Genomic DNA, 13,355 nt, shown 5'->3' with positions numbered 1-13,355 from the left:
ACAATAACCGGACAAAGAAAAAATTACACTGTTCATAGTAAGAACATAAATTGATGAGACAATTTCCATTAAACTACTTTTGACTATGAAAAAGTCAGCTCTATTTAAGGGAAATAAAGTAGTTGTTATATGGTACTTAAAAACAAAATGTTTAAGTGGGTGTGGTAGGAAGGTTTTATGTGCTGCATTCTATATATTGTAGGTGTTTTTTTCGCTAATACATAAATACGGATGTTTTCAATTGTTCGCCTGACGCTTTCTATTTTATTCTTAACGACTTAGCATACAAACTTTGCAAAGAACATCGGTTATGAATATCAGTTTGGCTACTAATAAACTTTATCATTTTATTCCTAGGTTCTGAATTCTGATGTTATATTCCGACATTGTGTATTGAGGATAATATCTCAAAACCTCACTTTACTAACTAACTACTAAATAATTGAACGAAGGGAAGTGACTGTGTTGACGTTCTGTCTAATGTAAACACACCATAATTTGGCGGTGAGTAGCCTGCTGCTTCATTGATGTCTAGTGTGAGTTGACCATTTTTGTGTTATAGCTACTCTACAAGTCAATTCCCAGTTGACGGAGCGGAACTTCAAAACATTGCACAATGCATTTCAAAAGGCTTCATTCACAGGTTGTCAACGGGACTACTCGGTACATTAATGTGAAATTTTTCGGACAAAATATTAGAGATTGGCGTTTTTGCGGGGATCATGGCGTCGTCTGCTAACATAGGAATATGTGTTCACTTATGGAAAGGAAAATGCCTACACTGCTCATAAATGAGAACATAAAACTGACGACACAGTTGTCATTAAACGACCTTTCTTAATGCTGAGAAAGTCAGTTCTACCCGAAAAGAAAAATAAATTTGGTTTTGAAGTTAGTGGTTACTTAGAAAGAAATATAAATACAACGCACATGTAAAAAGACTCTGGCTTTATTCACGGACTCTATCTCATAACCTTATTTTCAATATTGGACACTGTGCTAATCAAAGTGAGATTGTTTTGATGTTTCGTGTAGTTCCAACACGACATGATCTGATGTCACGCCTCCCACCGTTCCCCTGTTAAGTCCAGTTTGATTCGGCTCTACAAAAAGAAAAGGTTCTTGTGGGTATGTGAAAGGCACTAGAATTGTCGAAAAAATTTAGCTAGCACGAAATATAAGTCCAAAGTTCTGACAATGAAATATTTTCAGCTTGTATGACATAAACAGTCTGAAAATTACTCTTTTATTACATCGCTTTTCTGATCAACGTTCATTAGCAAAGTTATCAACCGATAACGTGACGTTTGCTATGCTTGACTACGGGAGTAATGTCTTTGCTTTGTACAACTTGCCATGTAATCTTTGTGTATGAACAACTTAGAAAATCTACGAATAAAGAAACACTTTCGAATTAACTGTGATTATTGATTGTTACATATAGCTTTTACACTTTTATGCTCACGTTATAACGGTATTCCAATGGATTAATGAACATGCATTCTTCGTTCAGCCTATTACACTGAGCTCTGAAGCAGCGCAGCTCTAGATAGTGACCTTCTGAGCGCCATATTGTTTGTCCAGGGCTGGCAACTTCTGACTGCCTGTTTTTACTTGTTAAAATAAGGTATGTGAGTAACGAATAGATTGTTTTGTGTTACAATAGTTAGATTACTGCATGAGCGTATATGTTTTCCTGAACAAATAGTGTGATGCCAACATTTTGTCGTATCTGTACGAAAATAAGGCACACGGGCGTCCTGTAGTGTTCCTTATAAATTTTATAAAGTAATTATTAAATTACTAAATTTATTTTGTGCATACTCTTATAGTATGTAATCTTTGTTGAAACTCAAATGCCCCTCGGTTAGTATTAACAGTAGTGAATTTAAAAATATGCCAATATTGGATCATTAAAATGGATACACATTCTTCAGTGAATTCTTGCTTTAGTACTGAATGTGTAGGCGATACAAACAATATAAATTTCGTAATTTACTGAAATGTTGAAATACCAGTTTGACAGACAACTATTTAGATATGTGAAGACACTACATACTTCGATTTACCATTGCGCGAAACACTTCAAACGATTTACGTATGTTGCGCCAACTGTTGACATTTAAGTTCGTCGCATAACCTAAGTTGGTTTCTACGTTTAACGAGCTGGTTACGTAGTGTATTTTTCGGCCAGTAGACATAAAGTTCGCGCATTATGATTTATGTTATAGAGAATATATAGCATAATCGAGTTTTATGTTGGATATACAGGGTAATACCCAGAATTACATGGTTCAGAAACATCGCCAATTGAAAACACGAAGCTGTTGTAGATGTGTTGGTAACGAAAGCTTGTTGCAAGTTGTTGGCAGCCTGTATCAATTGTATATTGACAGTTGCTTGTGCCGAAACCATCACACAGCTTGTAAACAAGTATTTTATTGCATATAATAACGGTCATAGCGTGCAGAACAACCCAACAATCAAAAGGCGTTATCCAATCCCACACAGTAGTATCCTGTTAAAAGCAAATACTTCGTCGTTCAAAATCCTGTTGTGTTAATGTTACGCGAAAAAGCGATAGCTTTCGTTTTTGAAGTCATTTGTACATACTGAGCTGTAACATTTTAAAATACAATGCTGTCTTACCTTTGTGAACACTTATATAATTCTACAGTGCATGGTTCTGGCATTTCGCTCCATATTTCGAAATTAAGCCTGATTAAAATTTCGTCAGTAGTCTCCTTCAATAATATTAACTTTCATTTCCATTATGCTCCATGACATTAAATCCTGTCATTCAGTACTTTTTCAGTTTTTGCAATTAAAGCATCGAATATCGTCAAACGCTATTGTGACAGTTTAGTCAACTGATTAGTGACAAACCGTAATAGGCGTAATGTACACTTCGTTATTAGTTATTCACTGTCGCAAATCACAGTTGAGAAAAATGTACGCTTGTCTTTTCGAAATTTCACATTCAGTCAGGTATTTTAAAGAAACCGTATCCCATCTTTAAATTATGATTCTCCTGGATGAATTAGTGTATTTTCAATCACTTCATTATCCATAGGGCCTGCAGAAGTCCTCAATGGCATCTCCAGTGGAAACACAGCACGAAGATCAGGAACATCCTGGGTTCTCAATTTCATACAGGTATATAGTGCTTCATTAATTTAGAAGCATAATAAATGCTCTTTCTGAATAGATTTAGTCTTTGTTTATTGAGAAAGTTTGTTGGGAAGTATATCTGGATGCATTACAGAAGTGTACTATGGGAACTTCATTTAGTTATTGCTTTAATGATGAATGGTTCTCAATGTTGCACATCAACACCTGTAATATTTCTCCTAACCAGTTTAATGTTTGTGCTTCAGGTTGTGTGAGATGGTGCATTTTTTGAAATTAATGGAGGGGTGGCATGAAATGTAATGGTTACTGATTGGTTGTAAAGAGTGTGAGGATTATAGTATTGAATTGTATCATAAGCATGTTTCTTTTGCTTCTATTATTTGTAAAATGTAATTAATGTGTTTGGTTTTCTTAAGCTGTTATATTTTGTGGATCCGTTATGGTGATTAGTTGAACTTCCAATGTTACACCAATAAGCAGATGGACTAGGTAAGATGACATTTAGAAGGTTTTGGAAGATGGTGACTTTGAATTGTTAGAGGAAAATCACAACAGATTACATTCTTCATTGTTGTGACTACATCAACATTATTTGGCCTCAGAATTCAGGTTGCCTAGTGAGATGATGCAGGGAAAGATGCTTCCTGTGCATGAGAAGAGGAGGTTGATTTCTCTTCTGATCCTCCAAATTTAGATTTTTTTGTGCTTCACATATAGAAATGCCAAGACCATTCCTGAAATAGAGCTCAGTGCCTTCCTTTCTCCATTTACTCTCTCTGAAAGCTAATTTTCGGTTTCTTAAGACCTTAAAGAAAAGACTTTAAATTCACACAGCCTTCATTCGGCCCTTTCACAGTTAGTGTAATTTTGGATTTAAAAAAAGAAGGAAAAAATATTGCATCCAAAATGTAAATCAAATATTATAAATTTCTGGGAAAGTTTTTGGTGGTGCCAATTTGCTAAATTTGCATAAATATTAATAGGAATATTACAAGAGGGTTTAAAATAGTGATATTACCATTACCACAATGTAACGTTCACCCATCTTTACTTTTTGTGTAGAAATAATTAAAAGAAATAATGTTGCCAACTCTCTAGTGTGGGGCTGCTACTTTTATGATACTTCAGACGACGCAAACCTTCCTGTTTAATGGAACATGTGGACGATGGTTTGGTGCTACCATTTGCACTAAGTGATTATTTATAGTCCTGCACCCATACAAAACATAGATGTTTAAAGGTGTCTACAAAGAACATTGGCCACAAATCATCTTTAAATTTATAAATATCTTGCACCAGGCACACATAAATAATTATGTAATTATTTTAGTGAATGTAGGTTTTTTAGGAAGATGGGCTGGAACTATTTTCATTTGCACTATGTGTAAGAGTGATTACTTAAATGCTGGCACATTAGACAACTTTCTATTTCCAGCTGGTGGTTGCAAATTGTTATGTTTTGGTTTTAAAGTAAAATGTTACTCGCTGCATTCACATTTGTCGCATGTTGCCTTCTGCAATTCACAAGTCGCCTGGAGGACTGGCCCATTCCATTAGTATTTTTCTTACTTAGTTCTTAGTGCAACATCTACCACTGATATAATACTTTTGTGTTTTATTACTGCATATATATCTTTTTTTTTTAAGTACTTTATAGTCTCTCCAAAATTAGTTTAGGACTGACACTTCACCAGGAGCATGTGAAGGCATGGAACAGTGTTGCCACATCCTGCACAGAACGCACACGTAATCTTAAATTTCATTCAACTAACTCACACAGCGAAACTATTCATTTTATAACTCCACTGATATCATTCCCGTCACCATTTAATGAAGCATCATCTCCCCCACTGAAATTTCAAAAAAGTGTCATTCTCCCATGCTCTGCCCATGATGCTTTGTATATGTTTGATGGGTTTCTTCCAATCCTCAGTGTGGTGTTCTGGATGGCTTCTGTTGTAAGTGCTTAGACGGCAGAGAGGGTAAATTTGTTATTATTCCTGGCATTGCAACCTTTGATTTGGGGCACATATCAAGTCTGTTGGGTTGAAATGGCAGTGGTAAGGTGATAGTCTAATGGCTGTGAACCCATGTTTTTTTGCCAGTTCGTTGATTTCGTGGAGATGGATCTGTGGCCTATAGAGAGAGATTTTTTCCATAAGCTCGACCTTTCTAAGGTCATCACCTACATCAACATTAGGATGCTGAAGGCAGTCAATCATTTCCTCCTTTCTGTTTGCCATGGTAAGTGGCTTGTCAATAACAACTGAATGGTAAGCAGCATTACTTTGAAAAATTGTTGACTGTTTTCCAAGATTTGGTATCCTTGAACCACTTTGTAAATGTAGTGTGGTTCATTTCTTCAAGGTAATCTCCTGTTTTCTTTTATTTAAAAAGCAGGAGACTATTTGGGAGAAAACCTTGCAAGGTACCTACATGGAGAAGGAAAAAGTCCACTCCCCCCCCCTTGCCAGAAGGCATCTGTCCACCTCTGCTTGTCAGTCTGATCAGAACTGACCCAAGTTTCATCAAGCCACACCATTTCGATATTTATGCTACAGATGTCCCTTAAAAATCAGCATCACCATGCAGCTATATCCTCCCTTTCCGTCAACAGCTTACGGCCACAGAAGTTTCCGTAGTGAAAGCCAAGAATGTGTAAAACAGTGGACAAGGATGTGTGACTCCCTTGAAAAAGTCCTAGTCTGTAAGTATGAATAGTAACTTCCTGAGCATCAGATGTTCCTTCCCGCAATAATTAATATAAATGTAATGATGAATCTCAACGTCGCCAGATGAATAAATATTGGTAATCTGCTTCCAATATGACATTTTCCCCAGGTATGTTAGGTTTCTATGGTTCTTAAACTTCCTTTTCATTGTCAAAAAATTCTTTCCCAATATTCAAATAAATGTTTTTGCTTGTATTCAAGGCTGCAGCAGTTCTATCGTTCACTTTTGTATTGGAGAGCAGCAGGCTAACATTAAGTTTTTTATTCTCAAAGTAGGCACATAACGTGCAAACCATTTCTCTTGACTGCCCTCTTACGGCAATCCCTTGGCCAAGACAATGATGTCTAACTTTTCCACTTATAGTGTTCGACGAACTTCCTGTTGACTTCGTTCAGTAACAGAAGCAACAAATAAAAGAATAACTCCTACAACAGTAAAAACTCACACACAGAAAGCCATAGGAGACAACAATCACTCAGGAGAGCTACCTGCAGCAGCTGTCCACTGCAAGGAGAAAGTGTTGTGTGAACCAATGGTTTTGCAACTTTGGGGATTTGCCGCAGCTCCTGGTAGTGTGGTATTGGTGGAAAGTGGCCCGGGCCTGCCGCTTGGGTTCCCCCCCCCCCCCCCCCCCCCTACCACTTCTGTCCCTGCTATCAGTCCCATAATAATTTTGGATAGACTGCAGTGGTCCAAATACATGATGTGACCAATACAGATACAAGGCGATCTTACTGCCAACATATCGTTTACCATCTCAACTGCTCTGTTTCTAGACATTTGTCTGTGGATGTGAAAACTAAGGTTCTATGTAATTACTGTGTAAATTATGTTTTAAATTCAGGTTATGCAGTTTTCGCGAATCACTTTCTATTTGTGAAAGTTTATTGCACAGTTTTTGTTAATTTACTAAGCTGTTTGCAATCACTCTAAAACTTTTAGTTCCAAGCAAAGAAACATTCTTTGACAAACTTAGGCACTGTGTTTTCTTCCTATGATTCCTGTCTAAAATGTGGTAATGTCATATGGTGCTGACCTATGTGGTATGTGCACCAAATGCCAATAAAACAATTTCTCTGACAAAAAAAGGATAAACACCCAGAGGGACAGGAGAGTGAAAGGGAGATTCACATTTTTGAAAGTTATCCAGTTTTATTTCATAATGAAGACAAGACAAACTTAAATACAAGCACATTGCTGGTCCCTTGTCAGTAAAATGGTGCATCTTCTATCTACCTGGATATATGCACTGATTCAACTGTGGTAGATATATACAGCTATTGCACACTCTCCGGGGGTAGTTGTCTCACAAATGTTGCAGATGGTTCTTGATGCTCTTATATTGGGATGAAGTCAGTGACAACTTGTCCTGCATACATTGTTTGGGGACAGATAGGAACATCTTGCTGACCAAAGGAGTATCTCAACATTATGCTGGATGTTCATAGGCACATAAGCCATATGTTGAAAAAGGTTAACACTTGAAGATAATAGATGTTAGGGGGTAACACTGTGTCCCTCCAAACTTTGCCTAAAAGTATCCTCTTCCATGGTGCTGCTGTACTCACAGACTGTGATCTGAGGTAGTGCAGAAACAAGATTCATCATGGAAAATGGTACAGTACCACTCGGCAGCAGGCAATGCTTCTAGTCACGGTACTACAGTGGTGTTAATGACAGCCTACTCATGGGATGTTGATCCAGTAGGCTTGCTGGTCTTCAGTCAATGGGACGGGATGGTATGGGGTGTTGTTGTAAGCCATTGCTTGTGCTTGGATGGCAAGTGCAGACATGAAGGGGTTGCAATGTGGTTGGTGCCCACTGGGGCAATTTTCCCTTCATGTGGGCAGATTTGGTTGACAAGTACCTGGATGCCTTATGTGGTTTCCCCTTCCATCCCCCTTCAGTCAGACATGATGCCTCTTTCACATTCAAATATCTGCTGTTTGCATATTGCAAAATTTGCCCAGCTGGCCACAAGCAGTCTTAAAATGATGCCCCCCATTTGAAACTCTATTAAATGCTGGTTTCTTTATCTTAACAAGTGTGTGGTGTTCTCCATAATCCTCCAAAATTCTTGCTAACCATCTGACGCATTGCACACTCATCATATACTCTGCCAGATTCAGTTCTGCATTGCTAGATAATTGCATAGTGTGTACAATTTAGATGACCATTGTCAGAAATCTTGACATCACTAGATGCTGTGTAACTGTGCTGTGTCTGGTAATTATTGCTCTACCACGTGTCCTCTGCAGGAAAGGAAGTAAATAACATTGCTTATTTGTTACTGGGCCATATGATATGAGACAAATTCCTTAGTAAACAGCCTAGAACTTACAGTATATGTTAGCATCTCATTGTAAATGAAAATGTCCTGCTAAGAATTGATAGGAAAGGAACATTCTCTGCTTGACAAAAGTAACATGTTGATATTGTGATGTCTTGTTATTTGAACATACGTTTCCAAATTAAACTACTGCAGTGCACATTATTGTACCAATACTTGCAAATTGTCATTACTTCACATTCATTTTGTGCATATGCTTGTATGGTAAACGTTAAATTCACTCCACTCCTGTATTTCAGGTTAATTCAAGGAGATATCATGACACCAGATACAGAAAAAGAGCAAAACAATAGTTCAAAGACAACCCATTGTTTGATTTGCAATAGTCGTGTGGCAGTCTCCTCCAGGAACAGCTGCAATATTTTTCACAAGTACACAGTTACTTCCACAGAGAAACCAATATCGTATACTATTGGAACTGTTTTAGGGGTGGAGATGAGTGAGGACACAGTGCACAGTCATGTCATTTGTAAAAAGTGTTTCAAACTTTTTAATGAAATAGATGAAATAGAAGCAAGATTGGAGGAAGTGAAACTTGAAATAACAACAAATTATAACAAGACTTTGAAAATTCAGAGTGAAGCAGAAAAGGAAATTGTTCAGATAGTTGAGGAAGATGAGGAGAACCATAAGTTGCCCCTGGGATCAGAAGATGGAAATGTTGTGAAAGCAAAAGTTTTGCCTCGAGCTCGTAAAAAGGGACTACTTAAGAAAATGAAATCAAGTCACTTAATAAACAGTGAAGAAGAATATGAACAGCAAAAGGTATGTTATAGATGGTGATATAGAAATAATTGCTCAGTGAAAGCATTATAATCTTAAGATATGCCAAGGATTACTGTTAATTAAGGAAAAACTTCATTTTTAGAAACCCTAAAGTCTTGATGAAATTTTATTATTCACCACAGACTGTTTCATGTAGAATACATTGCGCACTTTACAACTAACAATTTAGCTCACCAGTCTCTCCCTACTATCATGTGTAAAGTCCTGTAACGTAAGCTATTGTTGTTTGTTATGTTAAAGCTTTTTTCTGTTACTGATGAATAATTGTCCAAACACAGGTAAGAGGTAAAGTTGAGAAGTTCCCATTGCACCAGTGAAGAAATGCACTTATTTTTTCCTGACACACTCCTTGTCTGTAACTGTTCTTGTGCATATTCCCTCCTTTAAAGTTTAGTGGTGAAAGTTTACTGAAATATTCGTCTACACTTTGTATGGCCCTCCCACTGGAAGGAGGCATTTTAACTAGGCTGCATATTGGGCACTGCCTTTTCAGCCATCGTCATTCGATAAGTGGCTACCCCACCACTTTTTACACATTGCGGCCACGTTTTAACTGTCCGTCACTTCCTAATGGATTGCCCATTTTTTAACTGTTTACGTTCCCGCTTGGATATGCCGTCTGAGTTATTGGCCACTTTAGCAAATGATGTTCAGGCTGGCGACCACATTTACTTTTTATCCTCTGAAGCAATATGCAAAGGCCATTTAATTTTTAGTTTTGGACCTCAGTTTCTGTATTGTGTATTTTTATCCCTTTTCCCATGTGCCTGTTTTTAGCTGTCTCTTGTTATGTCAATTGGGATTGATGTATAGTCGTTTTTTAACTCCTCTCTGTCTTCATGTTATATAGTTTTGACTTGGGCGCATATGACCCCAGTTGTTTTTGCCCTAAAGCAAAGCAAAACCAAAACCAAACTACACCTTGCATAACCTTCTTGTCTATGAACATTTTCCAGCCACAGGATTTTTTACATGTGAAAATCAGTGAAAATCTGAAGATTTAACATTTGATGTTAGGGCACAAGTTTGAACAATTCATCATCAAATAAGATTTCCCATTGCTGAAGTACATTTGTGCTCAGGTGCTATGATCTGATGACATGTGATTATTTCCTCTTCTTTTAACTTCTCCACCTTTTATACAGGGGTCAAAAAGATTTGAATATATTTCCCAATCAGTATGTCACCCTTTCATGGTAATCAATGAGAGGAATCCTTTTTGTATCCCAGATGAATAACCATCACTGTACTTGAGAATATATTGTAAAATTTCTAACCTGCTCGTGTTGCTAAAATACCTCAGTGTCACTTGATGTTGTGATGTCTCATCCTCTGAAATTGCTTTAGTTGGTAGTATCATAGTTCAATAAGAGCTGCAACATAATTGAATTAAGCTTGAAATTCTTTCCCCTTTCTGCAGATTAAAACACTCTTTAGTGATCAGCTCACACTGTCTTTTACATATTTCTATCTGTGTGTCAACAAGAATACCATCTTAGTCTTATCAGTCCTCTTTCATTAGAGATAATAATGCCAGTAAACCAAGTTAGTAACTATGTACAGTGGATTCTAGAGTGACAGTTTCTTCATAACACACTTCCATAATGGTGTCCTATCTACAAATGACACACCTTCACCCAAACATTATTTGAGGGAAGATGGACAATTACAAACAACTCCCTGAGATGGTCACTGGAGTTTTACTAGTGTACTACCACAGAAAAGTTATGTTGACTTCTGCATGTAGACTGTGCCAGATAAGTCTGTAAATTATTCACATTGGCTAATGGTTATCACTTGAATAATTAAGGTAAGTTTCACACTCAGAACTTCATGTGATAGTGAACACTAGCCATGAATTTTTTCATTAAGAAGTTAACATGATGAGATTTAACTACGGACATTGATATAGGGACGTTGGTTTAGTGATTATTAGGTCCAAATTCACACCTAGATGTTAACTTGATAATAACTTAGCGAGGACTGGTGACATATTGTCTAATGGTGGTATATGTAGACAAGTGTAAGAATTATTAGTGAAATTGGTAATTACATTTCACTTTACAGTGATGATAGTCAAATTGAATGGACCATCTCTGTCTTATCAGGCCTCTTCCTTCAGTATAATAATAGCAGTAAACCAAGTTAGTAACTACACACAATGGATTCTAGACAGTGACAGTTTCTTTGTAACATGCTTCCATAATGAAGTCCAAACTCGTATTGGACCAAGCAATAATTTTGTTTATTTATATGTTAGATAACTGTAAAAGTAATGATGTTTGATGTACTATCTGACTGATTCAATGCATACCTCCACAGTGGGTTTACAGAGTTCCAAGTAAATTTCTCAGATATCCAATTTTCCTAATTCTTAATTAGTACCTTATTTGGATAATCAGATGTACTAGCTGAATTAGAAAAATTTGAACTAGAGAAGTATGTTATAAGATTAAATAAGTTCAGATGATGAAAGTCTTTTCAGGTGGTTCAAAACTTAGGTTTCAAATAATTTGTTTGACGACTTCTTAGCATAAATAAAACTACTTATTGGAAACGGGGAAATTATAGTTTTAGAATGAGTTATGTCTTTTTGGAAATAAAACAGTGAGCTCTCAGTACTTTTTATGATCACATGAACTGTGGACATAATCAGTGATTTCTCTTAAATGAAAGCGTTTTCAAAAGGAACTTGAGTGGGTTTTGTTTGAATCAGTATAGCTCGACCAAACCACTGGTGATAGGTAAATCTTAATGAAAATCACCTAATGAAGAATTTTGATATTGTACATAATTATAGTACATCTGCTATTGATACATAAGATAAAAAGTTATTTAAGCAGTAATATTGCAGCAAATAGTTACCTCACTTTGCTACATATCGGTATCATTTTTACTGTTACTACTTTGTCTCTGTTGTGTAGTGAAGGACACGCATCTCATATACTGGAACAAAGCGGTGCACAAAATCATTTCATTCTATTTGACATGTTCTAGACATTGCTGAGAAATTCATTTTCCCTCTTGCCTTTGGTCAACATTTAACAAAGCTGGAATCTGTTTCGCATAAAATTGTCTTTCAGTTAATTCTTTTTGCTCGTTCTCATTTTATGGTTGTGGCATCAGGTAGTTTGTGCGCTTTTGATTGCCGGTCATTCACATTGTGCACTTTGTCAAAATTTCCCTCTGTTGAAGTTTTGAAATGTCTTGTGTGAGTAAGTGCAACCACATTTGAATTCAGCTACCCTTTTAACTTGAGGCAGTAGTCTCCTCGTAAACTTTCATCACAAACATTAGTGAATTCCTATGTGCGACAGACTGATAACGTATCAAGCTCAAATAATTACATGATGGTATTGCATCCTTTTCATTACTGTGCAGTGTTTTCCAACATTACGAAAACAAAATTTTATTACCATTAGCATAGCTGCAATGCCTTGTCGATAACTTTCTACACTTCTCTCTTATGAGGTACTTCTGTGATATTTGATTTTATTACTCCGCCATCTACAGAATCAGAACACTAGGAAATATAAAACATATTATAACAATTTTTGTTGGCTTGTGCTTTAATTTATACAAATACATCTGTTTCATAATTACACTGAACTGTGTTTCATTTTTCTTTGAACTGCTGCTTAAAATGTTCCATTTATTGTGCTTCCATAAAGCATACATTGAATTTTTACAGTTATATTAATGTTTGAAGATATCTAAAACATTATTACACAGTCAAGAGCACCCATATGATACTTTGTGTGTGTGTGGGGGGGGGGGGGAGGAGGAGAGTCGTGAGTATTATTATTTTGGAAGACAAATGGTGACTAGCAACTAGCCATTAAAACCACCCAGTTATGACTCTGTTAAATACCTGTGTAATGCCAAATTTGCAGTCATTTTCTTGAAAGAACATCACCTGTCTGCACTAATTTTTTCCTGTCCGTAAGAAATGGGGGGGGGGGGGAGGCAACCCCCCTTGCCCTTGTAATCAGTAGTCTAGTTAGTTATTTTCAAATTAATTGCTTTAGTTTTGAATGTGAATGTCTGTTATAAGAATATAGCTTCGTGTAGCTTTGAAAACATAAAACTGGCACGAAAAGCTGTTCTGAACCTAAGATATCTTGCACTCTTCTTCCCTTTTTTTAAACCGCTGTGATATTTGTGTTGTAACTGCATGCTGCCCCCCCCCCCCTCTCTCTCTCTCTCTCTCTCTCTCTCTCTCTCTCTCTCTCTCTCTCTCTCTCTCTCTCTCTCTCTGACAGACAGAGAGAGAGGGGGGGGGGCGGGGAGTACTTTATATATAGATGTTTTGTTAAATTGTCTATGCCTGTTGTTATTGTTGAAGGCCAATCAT

At 36.8% G+C, this 13,355-nt stretch overlaps 1 protein-coding gene across 5 annotated transcripts in view; it reads left to right on the top strand.

The window, feature by feature from the left end:
* The first annotated feature begins 1,073 nt into the window (after nucleotides 1-1,073).
* The window catches only part of LOC126321429 (zinc finger protein 37-like), a 71,020-nt gene continuing 58,738 nt past the window's right edge, over nucleotides 1,074-13,355 (top strand). Inside the window, exons 1-4 of one of the 5 annotated variants that reach the window (XM_049994184.1) lie at nucleotides 1,074-1,128; nucleotides 1,514-1,627; nucleotides 3,074-3,156; nucleotides 8,455-8,980. In XM_049994184.1, the coding sequence (XP_049850141.1) occupies nucleotides 3,092-3,156; nucleotides 8,455-8,980 (591 nt within the window). In that variant the 5' untranslated portion in view covers nucleotides 1,074-1,128; nucleotides 1,514-1,627; nucleotides 3,074-3,091. Of the gene's footprint in view, nucleotides 1,129-1,325; nucleotides 2,989-3,073; nucleotides 3,157-8,454; nucleotides 8,981-13,355 lie in introns of those variants that run through there. The other 4 variants (XM_049994185.1, XM_049994183.1, XM_049994187.1 and 1 more) reach the window with 4 other exon arrangements.

The sequence above is a fragment of the Schistocerca gregaria genome, chromosome 2 (assembly GCF_023897955.1).
Source record: "Schistocerca gregaria isolate iqSchGreg1 chromosome 2, iqSchGreg1.2, whole genome shotgun sequence".
Lineage (NCBI taxonomy): Eukaryota > Metazoa > Arthropoda > Insecta > Orthoptera > Acrididae > Schistocerca > Schistocerca gregaria.
This window is presented reverse-complemented; position numbering and strand designations above follow the sequence as displayed.